Here is a 25,811-nt window from a genome sequence, read left to right on the forward strand (position 1 = left end):
CGACTTCTTCCTATCACAAAGACAGAGCTGCAACTCAAGATTTCTATGAGAGCAGCCTGCATTCAAATCTTAATGCAGCAACCACACTGAGACAGCCAGAGTTGTTGCTGTGCATCAGTACACTATTGTCATGAATGCATATTCAAGCTGGATAGCTGTTGAAACAAGGTTTCGATAGAAGGAATTAAACAAACTTTCTACTCCAGACCTGCCCAGTTTATTGTTGCCCACCACATTTCCTTCCCCTTCTATTCCTTCACGATTCCTCCCATATGGTGCTACCAAATCAAACTCAATTAATTATTTCATCTCCCCTTGAGCACCAATTACCTTTAGTTTGTGCTGGTTTTGTCCAGAGAATATAGTCTTTTCCTTGGCTTTCAAGTGTCAAAGTGATTCCAGTGGAGCAGCAGAGAGGTGTCAGGGCCAGCAGTTTTGCAGCAGACACAGAGTAACAGTCTCTCTCTTTCACAGCCCGCCGCTGGCTCAGCATCATGTGGTTGCAGGGGATCAGATACCTGAAACAGCAGTGCCCAGCATCACTTATCCTTTCATGTCAGAGAAAGCAGCAACACACAGAATTCCCTTCCCACCTTCCTGCCTTCTCCAAAAACAGCAATAATAAGGAGACAGTTGCATCAGAACAGGAAATCCTTTGGAGGTCAAAGCAAACCTGTTGTAAGAAAGTATGGAGGAAGTGTGGAACAGGCAGGTGTCAAAGGCTGGCAGAATTGTTTGGTCTGGCTATGAATGCATTCTGTCTCAGAATTCTCAATTTATTTGTTTTCCTGGGAAATCCAGAGAGAGGCAGTTTCCAGGCAAGCAGACAGAAAAAAAAAAGGAGGGAAGGGTCATCCAAGCATTTTACAGCAGTAGATCAAGGCTGAGCTCTTAGGCAGAGGGAAGAAACTAGAGGAAGGTAAGGAACAGAGAAAGCACAGTCTCATGTTGAACTTCTTTAGAGAACTTTGGTTTTACTTTTTAAAGGCACTTTTATAAGAGCCTCAGTGTTAACTGCACCAATGATCTGCCATTTAAAATGCCAATAAATTCTAAAGGATTCCCTAAATAAACAAAAGGATCAACCACAGCACTCTAATGCTAGCATGGTGATGTATTTGTGCTCGCAGAGATCCTAGCAGTATTTCCAGGTACCACTGCCAGATCTATAGGGAATTTCACCTTTATGCCCGTGTGTGGAGGGACAGACAGTACCTGGAATATTCATGTGATCTGCAATGCTAAAAGCCCAAATCAGTTACACCAATATTTCCAAACAAATAACCAGTCCTCATCTAATAAACATACCCAAAATATGAATATTTTGAAGCAATGTACAAAATCACACATTAAAACCAAAAATTATCACTGCATTTAGTACATCACTTAATCTACCTACAACAGTGCAGGAACATGAAGAATTCTCATCGAGCAAGGAATCAAAGAGGTGGAAAACAACAACAAGGGTAGGAGCTGCAAACAGTATACAGGTCTGTATCACAATGCATAATACACTAGAGAAAACATGCAGGAGGGAAGAATTATGCATTTAAAAGCAGGGAATAAGGACTTTGGAGGTGATAAATATATTCTTAGCTTCTCTCACTTTCACAGAAATAAATCACAAGAAAAATCTCTTGCTCTGGAGATCTCAGGATGTAAATCAAACTTCGTCAGGTCTGGTAGACTTTTGTCGGAACCATAAATATTCTTATCTCTGTAGTTACTTGGATTTCTGCTCTCTTAGAGAACTCCCACCCAGCTCTGCATCCACAGAGACAGACAGTATGTCCCAGAGTTAGCATTAAAAATGGGAAAAAGAGTTTGGGCTTTACCTTAAAACTAGCTGTAACATCACATCTTCACAATGCAAGCCAATGAGCGTTCTGAACAACGCCAAGGAGACTACACAGAGCTGGAAAATGATAAACATTGTCAGCTTTTGATCTGGAAATTTTATCTTTCCAGTCTTCCCTGCATACTACATTACAAAATGGCTCTGCCAGAACACCATGATTTATAAGACACTCTTAGAATGACACTTCATTTAGTCAGCTCCCCATGAGATTTTTTTTTCAAGTTGTCTAGGGCTATACACGTAATATGTAACATTTTAACAAAATACAATCCTAAACAGAATTTTCCTTCAAATAAGCTATTTAAAAAATCAGTCTTAAACATTATTCAAATTTATTAACTTAAGTTGACTTAGCATGAACTGAACATGCAACTTCAAATACAGAGTTTTAGTTTTTACCTGTGACACAGAACTTGAACCAATTAAAGGTCTTTTCTGAAAAAAAAGTTATAAATCACTTCAGGTTTCTGTTGCTTTAGGTATAAGGAATTAGTGTTCTGCACGTTAAGAAGCTGAATGGTTGAAGAGCTTCACAACAAGCCTTTGGAAGAAGTCAGATTCTTGCATAAATGACTCTTTTAACTGGGGGAGGGACATAAGAGGAAAGCAGATTTCCTGTTTTTCTCCTATGAAATTTACAAGGAGTCCAGTATAACTTTTCTTCATGGCATGAAACTTCAAAAACACCTGCTGCTGCCTCAAATTATCCTGTATTTAAGAAATTTAAGTTTATAGGGAAATAGTAATCATTAGTCTTTGCAAATCTGGAATCTTCTGAATAACTAAATCCATGTCTATTTTTGTACTGTGTAAAAAGATAAGACTTAAAATACACTCAAGAAAAAAAGAGGATAGTATTTCTACAAGTCCTTTCAGGCACCTGTCTCTAAGTAAGTTTAACTCTGTGAATTATTAATTAGTATTTTCATCAATAGTAATGTACACAGCTTTTGTGCTATGTTTGCACTTGGCTGAGCTATATTGAAGAAAACTCCTTTAGCATCACGGAGCCACTTTGGCTGAGATCCTGAGCTGCTCAGGGCTGCAGAATTATTTACAATTCCCATCTTGTTTGCCTATGGAATAGTAATTAATGATCAGCAGAGACAACAGCATTTGCATTTTTGTTGACAGAACTGTTTCAGTTTTCAGAGTTAATCCATCTTAGAGATGCACTAACAGCAGCATATATATTGATATTTGCATGCACCTACATTTCAAAACAATTTTCAGACGAAGCTACTGTCCCTAATACACAATTTTAATGCACATGCTGGTGTTCTGGCTTCTCTAAAACATTACTGCACATTCTAAGGATTCACTTGCACTAAAACAGTATTCTCAGCTTCATCCATGAAGCTCTGCATGACCTAAGAGTCAGCCAAGGTTGCCAGTCAACCCAGGCTCACTCAAGTAGTCCAGTGCAACAAGCAGTCATTTTCTCATCCAGAAGATCCAACTGCTGGCAAAGGTAACCACTCTCTCTGGCAGGCAGCCCTCCAGCCACTGTGCTGCACTGTGCCTAGGTTGAGAAGGGGCTCAGCACAAACCTGAGATAAACCCTACTGCACAAGGGAATGAAGGCAAAGAGAAGGAGGCAGCAACCTCATCACTAGAGCAAGAAAGTCTGTTCTTTTAATCAAATAAAGCAGGCAACATCATAGTTGAGTAAATATGCTACAGAAATACAGACTGTAGATTCCTGAGAAATACATCAGTGAGATTGCAGTTAACAAGTGGGATCCATTTGGAGACTTCCTTAGAGAGCTTCCATTGTTTCCCCAGACAGACTATTTGAAAAAGCTCATTGCTTGGCAAAACTCCAAAAATCAGAAATGCTCCTCACCACAAGTATATTTATAAATCCCAGGGAGAGTTATCTATGATAGCACTAATCCAGCACTGGTCAGAATAAAAATGCTTCCAAATTTACCTTTTATCTTCCAACATGATTCAGACTTCCAGAAGCTCTCTTTTCCTCTATCCCATTTCCTACATATATGAAACCACCTCACAGGTTTATTAGCGTTATATAGTGGTTGCTAAATGTCAAAACATGCACACAAAATTGAGAGGGTGCAGAAATCATACCATTGGGTGGAGGGCGGAAAATTCCTAGCTAAACAAGTACCCAACTGTAATTTATGACATCTCCCACCTAAACATTGAACCTACATCCATGCTGAGCTCCTGAACTTCCTTTCTGCTTGTCTTACCCGGAATGGTGTGTTGATTCTGCTGGTAAGTGTATCCAGGATATGAACATTCTCGTGTCGGTGCAGCAAGATAAAGCGGAGGAAAATCTTGAGGAGGGCTGGCTCCGAAACGCTGCGCAAGAAGAGATCCAGGTATGCAGTCGTAGTCATCACTTCCTCCACAGTCACCTGGAAGCAAAAGCAATGCAAATACTGCAAACACAAACACACTGCACACACAAAATATCCACCCATCCATCCTCTGCAACAGCACATCCAGCAAACTCTCCATCCATAACACTGCCACAAAAACACTGAGTCTTCACGCTTAAACTGGCCTCGCAAGCATTTTGAACACATTTTCTACCTGTCTTGCATCCCCAGGAAAAACGTCCTCCCTCATGACACCCCAGATCTCACACACAGTGAAAATCAAAGGACCAAATCATGCTAGGAGATCCCCAACAACTTTCTGCCCATGTCATCTCCTTTGCATCACACTTCTGTTGTCCCTCAGAAGAATTTTCAGATGTTGTGAATGCCTGCATCGACCACTTAATTAAAAATAAATGTCAGAGCAGAATCAAAGCACAGTACAGTCATGGTCGTGCAGCCCTAAAGAGAAAATTCCCATAGATATCCAGAATTTTGTCATGATTTTCCTTCTTTTTATTTTGCCACAGCACAATTTCTCATTTTACTCAATTTTAAAGGAGTATATATACAAATATATTCACACATAAAGCCCAACCCAAAATCTGCACTACTGACTATTAGCAGATCAGAATAGAATTCATGGTCCATGTGACATTTGCATATCATAACCCACGCTGCTCTGCTTACTGCAATCCCTTGGAGATTATCTATTCACAGAGCACACTGGCAAAGTACAGAAAATTCCAAAGCCCACCTCTGCACCATGTATTGCTCTTGCAAAGTCAGCATTTTTTAAATAGTTACCCTGGATTCTAATAAGCTTAAGTGCACAAAGATAAACCCTTAAATACAAGAATGTGTCTATATGAAAGGAAGTTTTAAACATCTTTTGTTTACCAAACTTAGCTGGATAAATGAAAAGACTGATTTTATTAAAAAAAAAATCAAAGCTGTCACTTAAGACCTAAGAGGATTTAGAAAATACTCAGAAGGGCAACGTTTACGTAACATGCTGTAAATATTAAAATCCCTGTTCTATTATGCTGCATGTTAGCCATGTACACAGTAATGTCATGATGCAAACATTCTCTTTAAAGCATTTAAGATCACAAGCTGCTTCTGGGTGGTTACACAGAACATAGGAATGGAATATGCAGCCTGCAGACCTTATGGAGAGAGAAGCTCTAGGGCTATGGTCATTGAATCACTCTCAGTCTGAGGCTTTATTCTAACATTCAGCTACACCATCATTAATACAGTGGGATACTAGCTCATTCTGGCATTAGAAACAAAGCACTAGTGAAGTAGCAACAGTCAAATTTTTCATCAGGAAATAGAAGCAGCCCAGCTCCAATCAGAAACTTGTTTTTCTTGGAATAGGTTTAGGGAGTTGCTGTGTAAAAAGAAATAGCCTTCTGGCGAAAGTTAGTGTCTTTTGTCCTAAGAACTATCTTTTCTTGCCTTTTTTTTTTTTTTTTTGCTTTTTTTTATTGCAGTGAGTGGTAAAAAGCAAAGCCAAAGAAATCCATCAAGTGACATCATTATGACACCATACAGTTCATGAACAAGTTTAAACTCTCTGCCAAGGAAAGGCCAGACAGAAGTAATGCATCCTTATATCTCCATGTCACTTCTTCATCCTTTCTGGGGAAAAGGAAGGACTTTCTTGGCTGTCAGTTTCACCAACGTTTGCTGACAGAATGTATATGTATCAAATACTGCAGCTGTACATGAAAGCAAGAAAAGCCAGCAGATTCACAAGGGCAATAACCTTTCTCTAAAACCCACATTCTTTGGACAACTCATCCTACAATTTCTATCAGTGAGAGACACCCACATGCTTTTCAAAGTGAGTATCATGAATGAAACAAAGAGCAGCAGCAGAAGAAAGCCAGCTGGAGAGGAGCTTAGAAAAGTTACATTCTGAGAGTATGTTCAGTGCTCCTAACATCTTGGGCAGTAGACAAAAAAGGAAATCACGTTTAATAGCCAACACCTTACTGATACCACTAAGCAGAGCTGGAAGAACCAACCAATGATTAATGAAGCCCTAATAGCTCATAAAGTGTTACTTATAATCTTGTTAAATCCTAGTTTTTTTTTTAATGAGGGGGTTTTTTGAAGGGTATCACATCACATTTAATTTTTATTTCTTCTTGGGAAAAACGTTGGTGAATCTGATAAACCATTTTCCAAGAAAGAGACAAGATGACTAAATCTTGTCAAGATTTAAATGGATTTGTCAGAATCATTTTCAATTTTCAGTGAAAACACACAGCCTTATCTACAACACCCCTCCAAATTTCCTCAAAAAATGAAGCTAGGGTCTATTTTGCAGGGTCACTGTGCAACACTCAAAGTAGGCACATTAAAGTTGCACAAGTAATTTTTGTGCTATCGTGTTCTAGAAGCCCTAGTGTTCTCTTAGTCTGCCTTTGTGTGCAACTTGTCCCTACAAACCAGCAAGAAGACCAACCTTCTGCTTCCTTGTAAATCAAACAAAAATACTGCTGTTGGGCACTATAATGCAAGCCAGGTATGCAGCTTAGGAAAAACATCGATTAACCTGGCAAGCAGATGTCTGTGCTTTTACAATTACCGTGTCTTATTTTGCCATCTCGCACTCTGTGTTTGCTTCTCCCTTTTAGCATATCTGATGGTGAGTGTAACATCTGAAGATTCAAAGCACCTAGAGAAGTATTCAAGAGAGCCAATTTTATCTCCACGAGGCTAATTTTCCTTTTACTCTGTGGAATACATTAGTCTGCTCTGATTGAGCCTCTGGAGAGCTGACTCTTTTTGCAATTAACTAGAGAAGGACGCTGGAGAAATCAGTTAGATGAGGCTAAACCCAGCCCTGGCAAAAATCCTTTTAACTCTGCACACCTTCTCTACAGACAGCATCATACATAAAACATGGAGTGTTGAAAGTGAGACTGGTTCAATTTGTGCAGTTATTATTGAAGATTTCTGTTTTCTACGATACCAAAGCCACGCTATTAAGCTTCATTCAGTCTACCTGCCGGCTGTCTCTTCTTAAACAAATGTCTCGTGAGACAGATTTGGGGGAAGAGGGAAATCATCTCTAATAAATTCAAATCAGTACTCAGATAAACAACAAAAGAAGAAACCCGCCCAGAGAACTAAAGAGGTGCTACCCATGTCAAGTATGTCCACTACAGTCAAATCCTGAGGCAGTTCTACAAAAACTGTTATTGTAAACATTGATTACAGTATCATTCCCCCAAGTAAGCTTTTAGTTACTAGCCCTTGGAAATGAACACCTTTGAAAAGATGATAAATAGCAAGCCAAAACTTAGAAAAATCTTGTATTTAATTTGAAAATTCTTCAACTTTGGTAATTCAAATGTCAAGAAAAATACTGTAACAAAGGGAGACTAATAAAATCAAGACATGGGTTTCTAGAAAAACCCTTTGTTAAGTAATTGAATTTCACGTTTGTTTTTGATTAAATTTTTATTAAATTTTTATTAAATTTCAAGATATGTTCTGATAATACCTTTTTCACAAAGGTATTTCAGCAATAATAAAATCCACCACTTCCTCAACAGCAAAAAAAGAAACCCACCAGTAGCAATTAGATCCTTTCTGCTAATGGCAGAGACCAGGGATATCTCTGCTCTTAAAATAAAACTACAGGATTTAAAAATAAAATAACAACAACAACAAAAGAAATTAATTTCCATTGCATTAATCAGACCACTACTCTATCATTTTAATTTTGATTACCCATAAACACAACAACTAAAAGTTGCTGGATTTTTTTTCAATATAAAGTGTCTGTCTAAAAATACCATTTTAAAAGCCTCATCCATATGTTTTTCTATACAAAATCAACTGTTACAGATCTCTTTTGAGATGTAAACTGCAACAAAAAGGACTAGCTGAGAGTCTTCATGGCCAGAGAGATACTTGACTGGAGATAACTGAAAAGACAAGGCCACTTTTAGCCATGTAATACCCTTCTATAATTATGTAATAATTTTCAGCAAATCTTTCCTTGCCTCCTCTGATGACTGATTAGATGGTGAGGCAGAACACTGATAAGGGATCCAGCTTTTCCAAGTCACTCTGCCAAGTAATAGCAAAGAGCTAGAAATTACTGTGCAAGCTCAGTTTACTATATTGCACTCACTGTGTTAGTCCAATCACATGGATTCTTTACTACTGGCCATTTTCCCTTGGGAATCACACATATATTTTCTAATTTACAGCTTCGTGCCCACTTACATGAATATGCCTACATGATTCCTCCTTTCCACTACATATCCCTTCTTACAAGGGCTTCATATTGCCCATGAAATGACCACAACTGTTCTTATTTGAACTTATCCTCTAGATCCATCCACAAGCAGCTTCAAACTGGGTAAGTTCACCTCACTGATAAAAAAAATCCAACCACTTCTAGTGTCTTCTATTAATTTTCAACTTCTTGCCTCCTACTTACACAGGCAGAAGGGTTCATGCTGCACAATGAATTGGTTCAGGAAATCAATTCTGATTAAAAATATTCAGAAATAAAGGTGAGTTTTAACCTCAATTGTTTCAAGTATGAACAGTTGTCCTGGCAAACAAGAGGGACAAGCAGGGTCAGGGACAGAGGATATTTGCCCTCTGGGGGAACCAGAACCCCCAAACTGTTTCAGCTTCTTTTAGCTTACGTTTATAAAATGCTTCCGTTCATACCAGTTTAAAATTCAATTGAACTGCATGGCTGAAGCAGGCAGTGAGAGGCATATTTACATATATCCACACCATAGCTGGTAAAATTAAGTTTTGTAGCTATTAATGGGCTTCTGCAAAGCACAAGGCTATTCAAAGTTTTCCAGTGACACTTGGTTTACATGTTTTTACAGCAGCTGTCCAAACGCTTTTCAGTAAGGTGAAGGATGGTATTATTCCTAAATGGGAACTGACAGTCTTGTAGGACATTTATAAAGATGCTCCTTCTAATCTGTAGAGTATAATTTACAGGTCATTTCCCCCTAGCTGAGCTGTGTAATCATCAAGCATTATTGAATTATCACAGTAGCACACCATGTCAGAGGCTTTTTTTTAGATGGGTTAGTGTGCAGTAGACTTGAGGTCCATTTGACAGAGCTTATTTGACAGGACTGTGCCAGCACCTCTGCAGAGCAGTTCTGTTCACTTGGCCAACAGCAACGTTTTATGTCAAAAAGCTGGTACAATTTTCCATTATTCAGACTAAACCAAGCATATTCAGATTAAAACAAGCCTTCCAAGTATAAAAATAATTAGATCATAGTTAGCAATTAAATGCCATGTAGTAGAGGAGTAAATGCTGACATAAAATTTTGCTTTTATCATATAATTTGTCAAATTTTAGTGCTTTCTTCAATAAATTGAAGTACCACAAATTACATAAACATTCAAGATAGTCTGAATAGCTGCCTGTGTCAACCAAATTCTTTGAACACCAAACTAAAATGAAATCACATGTGTTTACAGTGAAAGGATGTATACAACCAATCTGAATTGCACCAAAGGAAACAAAATATTTATAAATACCGAAGTGTGGCTCCTAATTATCTAGCACATGGTTTTGACTGCAAATATATACATATTCAAGATCTTCTGAAAAAGATTTCACTTATTTTTCTACAGAAGTGCTGTAACTACCTAAAAGAATAAGGTAAATAAACACAGTCTACTAACAACTACATAGACACCAAAACAAGGCAATACAGCCTCTAACAGAACCAGTAAAAATGACTTCAACAGGGTTATTCTGGATTCACTCTGGGATTTCGATGAGGTTTCAACTGAGGGGAAAATTAGTCTTCTTCGATCACTTAGACCCTGGAATTATCTGGCCCCAAAAGACCTTATATTTTATTGATAGAACTCAATGTCAGCTTTGAAAGTGCAGCAGGAAATAGCCAGTGAAGTGTCACAGAATCCAATGGTATGGCTCTGTACCACTCTCTGAACAGAACCATACCTTCTCCCGAGTTTTTTTTCCCCTATGTATCAAAATATAAGGAAGAACACACAGAGCTGTATAATTTCAAGTTGTAACTGACATGCCATCAGAAGTAACCAGTCTTAACTTAAGAACAATTTCTGTGAGATAGTCTTAGTTTTTTCTAGATCCTGGACACTTAGACCAGAAAGAATAAAAGATGGTTTGGGCAAAAAATTAAGTAATGGAAAAAAACCACCAAATTAACATTTTCTTTAGCTCTGTATCTTTATAGACAAACCATTTATTCCTCTGTTTTCAAATGAATTTCTGACCTTGCAGAAAGACATGCCTTTGCCCCTGCTTCGCTAACAGTTTCATTGAACCTCTTTTTTGATGTCTCAAGCAACTCCTGTGTCAGAAGTAAGGGAGGTAACACTTCTGTAAAAAGTACAATAACATCCAGATAACCAAAGGACAAGGCAGGGCTCTCCAGCACAGGCAGCTAATGCACATGCCCAGCTACATAATACAAATCTGGGCTCTGACTAGCCATTCAGCAATGTGCAGCTTTGGAGATAGGAACACGCTTGTCAATCGCTCGTTACACACGTAGGTGGGATAACCCACACAAAGTGACAAGACTAGGACAGACAAGGTATAAATTAGGCTACAGGAACATGCTATATTTAGGATACTTATCTTTGAGAAATGAAGTTAGGGAGTCATAAGCTTGAGAATGTTTGGGTTATTTAAGCACATCACAGTTAATCTGCTACAAAAATAACCTGCACAGAGCTCACTGTGAAAAACAGGTTATTTCAAGCTAGCTAGCTTGCCCGATCAATTTGAAACTTCCTGAACTAGAGAACTTTTTTTCAATTCCATACTGGCTTCCCAAGATAAAACCAGAAAAATCACACCAGGAAAAATATATTGGTCTTCCCACCCCCGGACTTTTTCATAGAAACATCTCCATCCTCAACAGTCGCATACTGTTTCATTCACACAGTGAACTGTGTACATAGTAAGTATTTATAGGGAGACAATATGCAAAAAATTTTAAAAGGCGTAGCTTACTACATGGTTCCATAAATGTCACAAACATTTCAAGATCACACACAAGCATATCTTAAAGTTTTGAACCACATAGTGAAACTTTAAACAATTTTGAATGAAATTTTACTTACTGAAATTTTAATGCTACTTTTACCAAAAGTCATGTTTGATAGTCAGATATTTTAAGTTGGGAGCAGTGAAGGAAATCAAGGAAAGGAGGTAAGAGGCCTGGATGAATTAAGAGCTCCTAAAAAGTCTGAAACATGAAGAGACAAAAGCATGGAAAAGTGACCCAAGAGGATTATGGAAAAAGTGCCTGAATATGCAGAGAAAGGATGAGGAAAGCCAAAGCCCAGCTGAAGCTGAAGAGCTTCAACAGCAAAAGAAAGATCATGAAAATGCATGCTCACTGCTGAATGGGGATCTGATGACAAAATACATTAACGACATCACAGTACTTAATCACAGAATAACTAGGGTTGGAAGGAACCTCTGGAGATACCTAGTCCAATCCCATTCTTGACTGGAACTGTCTTTGCATAAACAATTGATGCTAATCTGTGTCTTGCTGCAGAGCCATTTTTTCCCTCAGAACATACTTCTTGTAGAAAAATCAGAATATAGTACAGAAAGACCAGGTTTGCAGTAGTCTGCCTGCCCAAGCCATTCTAAAGCAGAGCCAGAAATTCATCTCCCTTCCAATTTTTACATTAAGATTGGACCATGAGTGCCAGATTAGATGTGAGATGTTAAGACCAGTGTGCTACATGAGGTCTAGACAGACTGACAGCCTGACTGACTTCCTTCCGTCGTATCACCAAGAATTATCAGAAGTAGCTGTTCCACACCAGTTAAATTCTAGAAATAAGACTTATAGAAACACCTTAGGAAGATGTGCCAGTAATTATCATCATCTCTTCCTACCACCCTTTAACCTTGCATTGATCTGTCTTCCTCATCAGGTATTTGTACCATGCTCCATTACACACTGTATTTGAACTCAAGTCAGAATGAATCAGAACAACCCAAACTGAATGACTGAATTAAAACTAAAACCTTCAGCCACAAGTAGACTTTATGATACCAAACGAACTTCAGTCTGTTCAAAAGAAAAAAAATCAAGATACATTTAGTATTGTGCTAAATGAAAGAACTTCTCTTTTAAAAACTGTCATGAAACATCTGGACTCTCATCTTAGTCCTTTCCAGTTTTTTATTAACCTCAAGGTTAATTACAACATTAAGTCCTCAAAAGGGAGATACAGTTTTCAAAGTCCACTGTTCCCCTCAATATTAATGTTTTCAAATGGCAAATAGAAATAATTTTAATGTATGAAAGAGCTGTTGCAGCATAATTATCATAGTGCATAGACATATGCTCCAAAAGTAAGAAGGCAAAATATTTATTTTCTGTTATTAACGTGGAGCACAAGACAGAAAGACTGAAGAGGTCAAATATGCCTCAACTTACTTAATTCCTTCTGCTACAAAGTTTTGGTCTCACCGATGTGAGAGCCTTGTATCAGATCCACTAGATGGTGCAATCCATCTTCTCCATTAAAATCATTTGAAGTTTATGCAGAAGAAGTTAATTTTTAACTAGGAAGAAGTCAATTTTAATGCTAATCGAGGAAAGGTTTATTACTGGAAGAACAAGGCACCGGCCAGAATATCAGGATTCCAAGAAAGATCTGGGCTATGAAAGTCACCTATGTTAGCAGTCAACATCCCCACTTTCAAGAGAAATATGATTTCACCGACTTTTAGAGTATATAAACAAAATTTTCATCAAAGGAAAAAAGGAATCACAACAGCCATCTCTAAATTATTTAACATCAACAGGGAAGTAATCAACCCAATAAGAGGTCAGGAGATTTACTGACTGATAAGAATGGCTTTCAGAGGCATGGTTGTATTCAAAACAATCTAAGGTTAATCTCAAATACTTCAGAGATAAAGTAGTACTCATTAAGACTAGAATCCATTCTGATATGTCCCTCATTATCCATAACCTTGACCTGAAACTGGTTAGGCTTTTCACTTCTAATTCCCAGTCTTGGTAAGGGATTAAGTCCAGATACAGGAATAGAAAAAATTACTGCCAGGTAAGCAGGTGAACTACCTCAGGACAGACTAAAGCCTTGATCTGGTTCACAGCCAAATTTTACTTCAACCCTCACCCAATTCCCAAGTGTTTGAGGTCTGCCAAATCATTGGGAAAGACTCGGCATTGCTTATGACTTTCTTGGTGACTATTTATCACGAAGAATTGCGTGTGCTACTGAAACAAGTTGTGAACAAGAAGCAGCGTACAGTGTTTCACTGTCCTCCAGAAAATGGAACAGCTGCAATGCTTTGTGTTTGGTAAGCTTTGTGAGAATAAGGAGACCTTACAAAAGTGATTTTTTTGTTTGCTTCTGAAAGTTTTTTGTGGATTTTTACTCTCAGCTGTTCCTACATTTTCTCCTCAAAAGGAGTGTTCTTTTTCAGGGCAATGAAGACTTAATTCATAAAATCCCAGAACCATATGATGACCTGGGTTGGAAGGGACCTTAAAGATCATAGAGTTCCAACTCCCTTCCAACAGCAGGGACACTTTCCACTACACCAGGTTACTCAATGTCCCATCCAACCTGACCATGAACATTTTCAGGGATGGGGAACTGACATAATTGACACAGTCTGCAACACCTGGAAATGTAGCTTTTTGCAGCCTAACCAAAAAAAGTAAATACATAATTCACTAACACTGGTGACATATTTTGCAAAGGATAAACCCGAAAAGTCAAAGAAAAAATGAATTATTTTTCTTCCAAGTAACATAAATTGCACTCCAATGCATTAGAAAACTGATACCAAACTCTACTTGGGAAAATAACTCTACCCCATATGATAAGGAACTACAAAACTACAGCAACCTTGCTAAGACTAGCATAATATTTCTTGAGTAACATTTTCTTTGTGAGCATCTTCCCTTAGAAAAATATTCATTTAGGAAAAAAAAATGCTCATGGAAACATGTCTGCCGTGATGAAATTTCTAATATGTCACTGCTTTTTTGATCATATGTGAGTCTAGAACAACACAAACATTTTGGTTCTTCATTACACTTAAGAATTTTAGACATTACCAGAAATACTAATATGTTGCTTAAGAAAGTATATGGAATGAAAAGATGAAAGTTAGTCTAGAAACATAATGAATTGCATGGAAGTGACAATATAGTTTATATTATTATTATTATATTATCTGATATTATAATCTGTTATTGTTGTTGTTGATGCTAATATTAATATTATTATTAATATTACTATTAATATTATTATTATTATACATGATAGTGTCTTTACATGGAGATCTTCCATACTACTTGTTCCCATTATTCTTTTGTGCCATGCTTGCAGACATCACTGACCTTATGGAGTGCAGGAGCCATGACTGGCACCAAAAATCCATTGTAAATGTAATTCACAAGCTGGTTGCGTATCAAGGGATGTGCCACCTAAGAGGGTGGGGGAGAGAAAGACACAGAACAGCTCCAGTGAGATTTAAAAGACAGGGCACAGGATGCTATTATTCACTACCAAAACCCTTTCCTATTTAACAAGACATTAGTTTGTTCTTCTCACCAGCATTTGATATGATTCTGGTCCTTAACAACCGTTCCTTCTACAAAGAAATACACACACCACCTTTAATTACAGTAAGTCTGCCAAACTCAGAGGCATGGCTTTTCAATCTTCCTGCATGCTGACAAAGATGAATGGATGGACAGAGAAGTGTATACAGTCATGCATCAAAGCAAGATCTGAAATTCTAAATTCAGCTCCTGCAACCTTGCTGGGGTCACTTGAAGGTGGATTTGCCATTATTAACTTGTCCTTCTACAATAAAGAAAAGCAGAACAGCTGCTTTCGTGTAGCTCAAGAGTGGGTAAATCAAAGCACTCTCCAGCTATGGGGTAAGAATACATTGTTCACATGCCCTTCTCCCAGCCACTGTAAAACAAACAGAAATTACAACAAAACCTGTGTAGTTCATTCAATGGGATGGTTAAGAGCTTTAAAACAAACAAACAAACTCCCCCAAAGTATTATTAGAGGCCAAAAATTTACTTTTATAATTAAACATTCCTTTCGTCTTTGCAATGAAAACACATCAATTTATGTATATAAAAGCAAAATGAAATTCCATTCAAAAGCTTTCAAAACCAATATGTTTGAAGTTCACAGAGAATGGAGTGTCACAGCCTACACATGGCTTCCAATAGATTCTCCAACCTGCAATTCTTACCAGACTTCCTTTATCTTGTAACTCTAAATTTGGTAAGAGGAAAAAAAAAGAGTGTCCCCTCCTATGCTGTGGTCCAGGGAAAAAGCAGTAAATGGCAAGAGGTCTTGGCTACCCTATTCCTTTTTAATTTCTGGCCAAAGTTTTTGGGTGAACACAGACCATTCCATGTGCAAAGCAAAAATTCCTACTCTAATTGAGCTTTCAAGTCAGCTGAAGACTATGCAGACACAATCAAGCAGCAGACAGAAACTGCTGTCTGCATGTCAGCTGATATCCTTAACCATTTTTAATTTATTTGAACGGTGTTTTTTTAAAATAATTCATTCTTTAACTTTTCTGTAGAGCCCTTTATGTAATTTTTTAGACAAAGGTATCAATTATGATCTCCTGCAAACGTAGATCTGTAGAATAACTCTGGTTAGACACCAAAATTAATATTGTCTCCTCTTCATGTTTAAACATGCATGCTAAAAATCTTGTATAGTGCATTTGAACAATGACAGCTACTATTATTTTTGCTTGTTCAAGGCTTTAATAGTCAATCAGTTCCTTTACAGTACTTTGCACGCATTGCACCGAAACATATCTTTTATTTAACAGTAAATGTGACTAAATTTTCAATCCTATCCAGCACATTTCTTCAAATAACACAAATCCACAGTTTCTGTAGAATTAAGATCCTGTTTTAATGAAATACTGGATTTGGGTTCTATCAAGCATTCAAACCTTATAAACAATATATAAAAACAAGAATTTCACATTTTTTTCTGATTTAAATTTTACATTTAAATCAGAAAAAAATAGTAAGAGAGCAAAGCACTGAAAAGAAGAACAGAATAGATTCAAAATAGGCCAATATAAAATGAATTTGTACTTCTAGGAGGAGACCTAAATAATTCTGCTTGGAGGGCTTGCTTTATGTTGTAGTCACCAACAGGCAAAACAGACTATTTTCACTATTTTCTTCAGTACGCTGTTATGAGAGTTTAAACAAATACAGATAGAAATCCTATTTTTTCCCACATGTAAAGGCATTCCATTTACTTCTAGGATCAAAAGTGGTATTAAAATGCAATAAACATGTTTTTTCTTTTAACAGAAAATGCTCCCAATATCAAGCTTTCATTTGAAACATTTGGCACCTGAAAACCTCAAATATATTAGTTCATCCTTATAACCAGGACAGACAGCACAAGCCATTCATTATATACACAGCCTATTTTAGTCTAACTTTAATAGTTCATGCCATTAACAAAAATAAATAAACTCTATGACTTTCAAGCATCTGCAGGAGCTGTATCTTACTACTACTTCTAAAGAATAGGTTAACTCTATTCAGTTACCTGTATCACAGCATTGCAAAATTCAAGGGAATTCATGAATTGTACAAGGGCTGGTGACAAAAGCCAGTCATCTTTCATCAGACAGTGCCATTCTTCTCCTTTTTCTTCCAGCTTTGTAGGCAAAGATGAATAGAGGCCACTTAGTCCTGTTGCTAGTACCTGTATATCAGAAACACGAGAGGAAATAAGTTAACTTTCCATCTGCTTCAATGGCAGTACCACAAATGGTTTCTCCTATTAGTTTTAGTAACATAAGAAAGTGTTAAGATTAATTTAATTTCCTTTCAGAAAAGTCCTGTAGCAGAAAGACATAAATATTTTAAAGAGCCTTCCATGTAATATGCTTCTTTCAAGATCTGGCATTTAGGAGAAAGTGATGGAGAAAATCAGGTTATCTTGTCTTTTTTTTATTAATCCAAAGTTATAATGTCTTTTTAAATTTTTCTAAACTTATTTTGTGCTTTCCTTAAGTCCCTTTTAGAAACAGCCATCAGTGCCATTATCTACAGCTTGTCTTTTGTTGTGATTCAAATGTCACTGCTCAAACATGTACGAAGTCATGTCACTCAGGAATATGAAACATCAGAAATGGAGGGGGAATGTGCCCCATCAACAAAAATGAAGTTCAGCCCCACTTAGACCACAGATACATAGAGACTTTGATTGCCAGGCACTTAAGAGTCAGCTGAATCTATTTTTAAAGAAGTAAGTTTAACTGTTCATAATTTCCCTTTTTCCTTATTTATTTGAAGGAGGGAAGCTGAAAAATAAAAGAGTCTGAAATCAGTTATTATTTAAACAGTGTTTTCAGTAATATTAAGCCTTACAGGTGATTTATGTAGAATGTATCACCGAAGAACAAGAGAGCATTTTTAATTACAATTTAGAAAGCATATTTCCAAAAAGGTTTTTAAATTTTGCTGAACGTATCCATTTGTATTATACATATACATATTTGTATATGTATTTTCAAATGCAGTCTTTAATTATTAAAAGTTATTTGAAGCCAGAAACTTTCTAAATATTACTTAGGACTCTTATCCCTCTGAGATGACTTCACAGAACTTCATGATAATTTTTTAAGATGATTTTCACTTTAATGGGAACATTATAACTCAGCCCGATGGAAATCTTTTTCATTTTCATTCAACAGACTCTTCTAAGAATACTTCCTCTTACAAATGGCTACTTGGCATCTACAGAGTTAGACTGTCAAAGCTCAGATGAAACACAGATCTTATCTACTAAAACACTGGAAAACAAACAGTTGACAATGTCCAGATCAAAGACCAAGGGTTCACAGACAGTGATCAGGTTTTGGTCACACAAAAGCAACTGTAACTGTTAATCCACACAGTCAGACAAAGAATGTCTTTCTGAATGCTTGTTATTCCTTATGCACATAATTTTGAAGATGGATTTATTCTGGCATAGGTAAGTAAGCCAAATATTTAGGGGAGGGAAGAATACTGTGGAAATTGACTACTTTAGTATGACATATACACAGTCTCATATACACAGCTTGATAAAGGACAAAACTGAACATGGGTTAAACAACTGAGAAGCTAAAACTATTGAGCAAAGTTTTATTTGTACAATCCCACTCTTCTACAACCAGAATCTCTTTGGTTTTTTTTTTTCTTTTTTCCTCACAGGAGAAGAGCTCAGAAAAAAGCTCATACAGAACTACCTATACATAACCCACACAAACACTCTCACAAACCCAGGCTTCCAACCATGAGAGAATTTGACATGTGTTTGTCTTGTGAACTTTTAATTAATGCACACTTGATTTTCCATTTTCTGCTTGAAGTTTAATTGCTATTCATAAACACAAACACACCTTCTCAGTATGCAACCTGCTTCTCAGAGCTGTGCCCCATCCACGTTTCTCCTTCATGTGGGTATTAGCCCTTAAGCACAAGAAGCTGACCTTGAACAAAACATACTACTCTCCACTGAAAGAAGCAGTGAACTCACAATCAGTCAAAGTCCTGCATTCCTTAGTCTGTCACACTTACTGAAGTACAAAGTGACAGATGCAGCTGCTAAAATTTGTAAAGTTTAGGAAGCTCTTATTTTTGCTATGAAGTATAACACAAGTGGCTCTGTGGAATTATGGTTCTTAAGCACTGAGACAGAGTAGCCACAGGAAGCAATTTCATCTCTTCAGATAAAAAATAATTTTAAAATGTTCATGAAGTGTATGGTATAAATAGGGTTATCGTTTGAAATTACCAAGAGAACAGTTTTAATCAGTAATGAAACATTAATGAAAAAAATAATCTGAAAGGGAAGGAAATTAATGCATTCACATCCTGAAAAAGCAAGATTGGTTTTATTTTTTGTTTTACGCAAGCAGTGTCCTTTTAAACATCTTATATCATTTGTCATGTCAGCCCTACATCCTCATCTACTTTTACAAGCATCCTCAGCATTTTCTTTCTCACCATTGAGTCATGAGTCCCTCTACAAACCAGTTTCTTTGATTTATTTACTTTCTCTTGACTCACAGAAGACTGACTACATGATTTGTGATCCCAGGCATATTATGCTATTATAATGTCTTGTTAATGCATAAACAATTGCTATCTAGACAATTATTTCCTTTTAATAATTCCCTCTCTTCCCACATCCATAGTCTTTCTCTCTCTTTGCAGCCACAACTTTTCAAGGACGCTGCAGAGCCATCCCTCCTCCTGCTATAACAATGGCTTTCCTAAGCTGCAAGGTATTTATAGAATTTGTGAGGGACTTTGTAATGTGACCCTGCTCAAAATTCTTGAGAAACATTTTTTTAATTATTTTAATGCTGAACAGATAGTATCTTCAATCAATCATCTCCAGAAAACTTTCACGTCAAAATATGATAAAAGCTATTTGGTGTAAAATCAGAAAATTTTACCAAATAGTTTGCCCAGACATTCCGTATTAAAAACATTTGTTAGTGATGGAACCCACTGCAACCTGTCCCCTCCCTCCCTCCCTCCCTCCCTTCCTTCCTTCCTTCCCTCCTTCCCTCCTTCCTTCCCTCCTTCTGACAGCCCAGTTTTGAAAAAGCTGTTAACCAAATTTATGTCAAAAACCAGGCAGGTTCCCATTGGCACAGATCTAACACTGATCTGGGTACAGGAGGCAGCAGAGATTTATGGCCAGATCCCACCCCATGGCGATACCTATATTATGCAATAAGGCATGGCATGCTAAAGAGAACACTACAGGCCAACCCATCCCCAGAAACAAAGATAACATCAACACAGTGCCACCCAAAATGTCTCTGATATCAACACAGGACTGCATTAACTGTTTTGCAGAGTACCTGAGGCAATATTTGCACTGAATTCAGTGATATACATCAATGTCATGACACCTACGAAATCCTCCATCAGAACAAAATCCGTTTTTCAGATCATCACAACTCAAATTCAAAAAAGATATTGTGCTGGATAAGCTAAATATATAGCATTACATTAAAGTCTTATTATAGACTTAGGCCAACCTCATTACTGTTCAGAGAAGTCTGATTTTAGCACATTTTGACAAAAAGCCTTCCTAATTGGAATGATTGTCAGTCATGGCTCCCTGCTGTTGAAAGCTGGCTTTTATCTTCAGTGTAATAAGGCTGGTTTTTTGTTGGTTTTGGTTTTTTTTTTTGTTTTTTTTTTTTTTAACTAATTGGAAAATGTAATTATGGAAGTTATAGCATAGATCCAATAAAGGTATCTGTCTTAGGGACAGTTTGAGAATCAGTACCATATTCTTTGGCAGTATCTATTAAACCAGATCAACAGGAGTCTCAAATTGATGCAATATTTACAACTGACAAAAGAAACCATTTAGAAGTTTTGTTGTGGAATTTATAAGTTTCACCTACCCTACAAATGTGGCTCTGCCCTACTGCTCAAAGCAATCCCAGGATAAATGAAAACCTAAGGCTGGAGCAGCTGCCAAGCAGTGGCAGGAACTCCAGCGCTCTCTCTTCTACAGGTCTCTGCTTTAGTAGCCATCTAAGACTCTCCTCCACTTCATTTCTCCAGGATTTTAAATCAAAATGCAAGCCATGCAGAATATAAAAGAATCCATCCAAAACTGACCCACGAGAGCAACTTCTGTACAGAGTGATACTTGGGTTTGAACACACCCACTGCAGATCTCAGACTCTGATAAGGCATGAAGAAGCAGGTGTTGTTATTCCAGTCTGCTTCAGCTTTAAAACTGCAGTAGCACAGCTTTGTTAGTTAAATCAGATTACTTACTTAACAGCAAGGTAAGTAAAGGTTTTCTATTCATGCAGTAAGATCAATTTGCCAGGTGTAACAATGCAACAGTGCTACCAAGTTTTGTAACAGAGAACAACATAGCAAGATGGTGGTTAGCCTGAGACAGCCGTAGAAACCTCCAATTTTGTGACAACGAGGAAATACCCCTTTATCTTGAAAAAAATGTAATATTTCTGTAACACTCTCACTATTCTCCCTTGTTTTTTGAACTGTTGAACTGATGTCAGTGTGGGAAGCACAGCCAGCTTAAGCTTGTGCTGAAACACACCTGAAACAACCACCCTCAGGACACCTCACTACTCACTCCCTTCAGCCCAGAATCTCAAAGGTGCCTCACAGTAAGATAGAACATGTTGTAGTGCGTTTGGTTGTTTTATTTAATTGCTCCCCCATTCGAGGTATTGCTCCCCCTATTTTGTGTAAAATGGTTCTGCCCTCCCCAGTTTTCCTGCCACAGCCCTGCCAGTTATGTAGCTCCCTTAGCAACCCTTGCTACGTGTATTGTCAATCTTTTAGGTTACATAATTCCTCCTCCCCCTTTTTCCCTTATATGTATACTTTTTCTCCTCCCTGGGTCCAGTCAATCACCCCCCCAACTCCACCTAGTGTTCCAGAAGCTTCTCCTCTTTGGGGGTTGTGGTTGGCTGTGGTCCTGGGGGCCCTCCCATACCTTGTATCTATTGGGTTCTCTACTATGTCATTTGTGTTAAGTTCATCCCCTCTCCTCCCTCTATTGGTCTTTTGTTAACCCTTCCCTTATCCGCCCCTTCCCTTGATAACCCTACTCCCGACTCCATTTCGGGGTCCCTCCCTGGCTGGCATCGTGGGCTTTCCAATAAACCTGTTTGGCCCCCAGCGAGTGTCCAGCTCCTTCCTTCTCGTCCTTTAGCAGCGATCCCGTCCGCAGCCAGCACAGCCCGAGGCCTTACGACGCTGAGGAGCGCTGGCAGGATGCAGCTGGGTGTCGGCCCTAACCTCAGCTAGCCGGACTCTGACCTTAAAGGCCAGATACACCTCGCTGCAAGAACACATTTCCCTCCCACTACATTCTGCTATGACTTTCATCAGTTTTCCAACACAATTCATTGTGTGAATGCAAAAACATTTGTGCTGGCCTAAAAGCACAAAAGTATGGAAACAAGAAGCAAGACTGTGTTTGGCATTGGGGATGGTTAAACAGCATTACCATTTATGAAATAAATAGGTGTTAGCAGAAACAAATGTGTTACAACACTTCTTTACCAAAAATGACAGAAAAGGAGGAAAAAATGCAGGAAAGACAGTTAGTTTAGCACTGAAGACCATGTAAAATAAAACCAACTTACTGGGCAAAAATAGGTGTTTTCTGCTATGTGATTTGCAACAAGGTTGTTTTCTGCAGACAGAGACATAATAAAAAGCAGTGCATCCCGGGCCTGTTGGCCTACTGTTCCTTCTCGATGGATGAAGGGGATCAGCAGGGAAAAAATGAGGAAATTGGCAGCTCCTTGGTCCTCACTAGTGTGGAAAAACAGTTCTAAAATGGAGGGATCTTTGGCTATTATAGAGCAGAGCTGGTTCAAAAGGACAACCAACTCTGTTTCCACTGTTGGAGTGGTTGTTCCTGAGCAGGAGCTCAGCAACATCATCAAAGGCTTCAAAATGGGCTTGTGATGCAGCAAAGGCTGGTGAGACTGGGTTACGAGCATTTCATACATTTTGAGTTGCTCAATTTTTGTCTCATCGGTGAACTCTCGCCGTAGGCTCCAAAGGAAAAGCTTCTCCATGATGTTTTCTGAGACCACAAACTCCAGAATAGGCCCCATTGAGGCATCCTTTGCTTGCTCCTCAATTAATAAGAAAAGCATGTGCTCCACGTAATTCTGGACAGTGCTGGCCTCATCAGGAGAGACTGCCCCATATTTTGCTTGAGTATTTTTCAAAGGATCATGCTTCTCTAAGATTTTCAGAACCTAAAGAGAAACAAAGACAGATCAGTTTTAATGCACTTTTATGCATCCTAAAAAGCATGGACCTATCACTACAAGGAAAAAAAAAAATCAAAATTCTTTAACACAAAAAGCATTAAGTCTTTTTATGTTTTCAAATTTAGGAAGTTTGACAGACAAGACCCAAAAGTTTCACATTTGGTATGTACGAGGCAAAAATATACTGCTGTTGTTCACCTTTTTTAATAAGCACCTAAATTTGTCATTTACTCTATTCCTGAAAACCAGGCGTTCTCTCAAATAGGGATAAATTAGGTTTCCTTAGTGTTCAGAAATGGAGCTTCCATGATGTTTGAAACAAGTTTGTCATGGAAGACTGAAATCAAAGGACCTGTTCTCCAGCCAGAGTAACTGTGCTCAGGAATATCAATATCATGGGATGATTTGCAGTAATAAAAGTAGCAGCAGCCCACAGTGCTGTTCTTTGCTTGACAGCTTTTATATGATACCAAGTGGCCACTGACACCCACATACTCTTGCAACTTTCAATACAGTAATAATAGTCATACCAGCACTTCTAACGATGAATTACATTCTGTTGTGCATGCAAACAATAAAGCTCATTGTCTGCAAAAATTCCCATTGTCTTTAGCCTTTTTGCCACAAAACCCTAAAGGAACAGTGGTTCCCCTAATATGACACATCACTAGTTAGGTGAGAAAAGGTGATTGTTGAACAACACTCCTCTGACTCTGGAACACCTCAGAAACAGCACCACTTGTCTGGCTGGTTTCTTGGGAGAGACAAAGAACAACAAGAATAGCAGCACAGAAATAAATTTTATCGAAATTGTAAGGTTATTAATATTACTGCAGCAAACAAGAACTTATATTATGATGCTCACAGCAAAACATCTTTGCTTAAAAGCAATTACAATCCTGATGACATGCAAACAATTTTTAGAATATGCTGAAGTGTATAATCTACATCTATCCATAATGAACAAGAGTGCATACAGCTTTGCACTGTGCATCTAATTTACTTTTAAAAGGATAAGCAAGACTTACCCAGTACAAGGAAAAGAAGCACAGAAGTCTGCAAGAGGGTGCAAGTCACAATGAATCAATAGGAAAGTCAGTAAGAAGATCTAGGCCTTCAATAAGATATTACCATGTCCTACCACTTCCCATTTAGATGCAAATCCAGAGTTCCAAGCGTGATTAGTAAAGGCTAACCATACCTTGAAAGGTCAATTTTCTTTGCATTCAAAAAATAGTTCAGTGTCACCTACTACATTCTGCATGAAAAGACATTTGTTCCTGAGCAATTCAGGATTATCCCAAAAGAAAGAATGAAGCAAATTTGTATTAATGCTGCTTACTTCAATCAATAAAACTAATTAACATTACCTGTGCCCAATGTGTTCTAAACACAATCATGCATGTTTCTGGGTCAACACCCTGCAGGCTGGGAGCCTGCCTGTTTCTGCTGATACTTGTTCCAGAGGACATTATAAAATTTCCACAGGTCAAGCCAACTAGGTCATGCTGAATTTCTTTTTAAAATCCTCCAGTGAGCTGCAGATGTTCAAGCATCATGATGAGATTGATACTGTGTCCTGGGCTTTGGTACCCACACAAATCTGTTAAAAAGAAAACAAAACCAAAAAGAAATGTACCACACATGTACCAGTGCACATCAAATCATAGTGTCCAACAGAAAAGAACATTCTTTAAGAGAACAAACTTTTCTTCTTTTAATTCAGTTTGAGAATAGAATTTTTTAAAGCAAGTTATATGGAAACATACTTTTTCTCATGATAACAGCTTATAAGGCTCAAACTTTTGAGATCAGTGACTGTAATAAGGTGCTACTGAAATAAACAAGCCCAACAGAAGTTTATGCAATAAACATTTTATGCAGATCACTGCATTTTTAGTTTCTCATTATGACGCTTTTGCAATCTGACCATGTCTGTTCAGAGTTACTTAGTAACTAATGTTGCATAAACTGCACAGGTGAAAAAAATAGATGTTATTTCTCTATTTTTTAAAATATCTTCCAGCAATAGATAGAATTACAAATTCTCAAAAGTGTTCTGCCAGAAACCATATCATAAACAGTTGAAAAAACATCTGAGAGCACCATATTCACATAGAAGGGTGTATCTCTATCAATACCAAAGTAAACAAAACCAAACAACATGAAAAATAAAACCTTCATGTATCCAAAGGCAAATAAATTGGGATGTCATATTAAAGGACTATGAGAATAGGATAAAACATTGAAACATTCCATTCATCCATTATTTAATATCCTAGATACATGAGAATCAAAGCAGTTGTACACCTGCAGGGGAAAGTTAAAATGAAACAAAGATTGATATCTTGCAGATATTTGAAAGATTTAAGAGGATGTGGTACAACTCCCTTACACACCAGTATCTAAGCCACAAAGCTCCCCCCCCACCACACACACACACTCTTTTTTTATAAACTTTACATCTTTATTTTCTTTTTTGCAAACCAACTAGGCATTTGATTTATTTCACTTTGGGACCATAGCAAAAAAAGCCCAACCCGAAGTACCCAACAACAAACAGAATTTTTTTGTAGCACAAGCTGCCAAATCCCACACAGCAATTCTTTGCCAGAATACAAGGGATTTCTCTGTACATATTTTAAAAGATGAAAATATTTTCTCTGTAGTGGACATCTCTGCTCCCTGTACATGTGCTCTATTTATATTCTTGAAA

At 37.7% G+C, this 25,811-nt stretch overlaps 1 protein-coding gene across 8 annotated transcripts in view; it reads right to left on the minus strand.

Annotated features, from left to right (window-relative positions):
* The window catches only part of FHIP1A (FHF complex subunit HOOK interacting protein 1A), a 78,888-nt gene that overhangs the window by 10,509 nt on the left and 42,568 nt on the right, over positions 1-25,811 (minus strand). For 7 of the 8 annotated variants that reach the window (XM_064710859.1, XM_064710858.1, XM_064710861.1 and 4 more), the window contains 8 exons: positions 24,466-24,698; positions 22,454-23,080; positions 16,849-17,007; positions 14,628-14,714; positions 4,075-4,242; positions 2,258-2,293; positions 1,836-1,915; positions 331-518 (listed from right to left, as the gene is read on the minus strand). In XM_064710859.1, the coding sequence (XP_064566929.1) occupies positions 331-518; positions 1,836-1,915; positions 2,258-2,293; positions 4,075-4,242; positions 14,628-14,714; positions 16,849-17,007; positions 22,454-23,080; positions 24,466-24,567 (1,447 nt within the window). In that variant the 5' untranslated portion in view covers positions 24,568-24,698. The remainder of the gene's footprint in view (positions 1-330; positions 519-1,835; positions 1,916-2,257; positions 2,294-4,074; positions 4,243-14,627; positions 14,715-16,848; positions 17,008-22,453; positions 23,081-24,465; positions 24,699-25,811) is intronic. The other variant, XM_064710865.1, reaches the window with a different exon arrangement.

This window comes from Zonotrichia leucophrys, chromosome 4, assembly GCF_028769735.1.
Source record: "Zonotrichia leucophrys gambelii isolate GWCS_2022_RI chromosome 4, RI_Zleu_2.0, whole genome shotgun sequence".
In the NCBI taxonomy this organism is placed as follows: Eukaryota; Metazoa; Chordata; class Aves; order Passeriformes; family Passerellidae; genus Zonotrichia; species Zonotrichia leucophrys.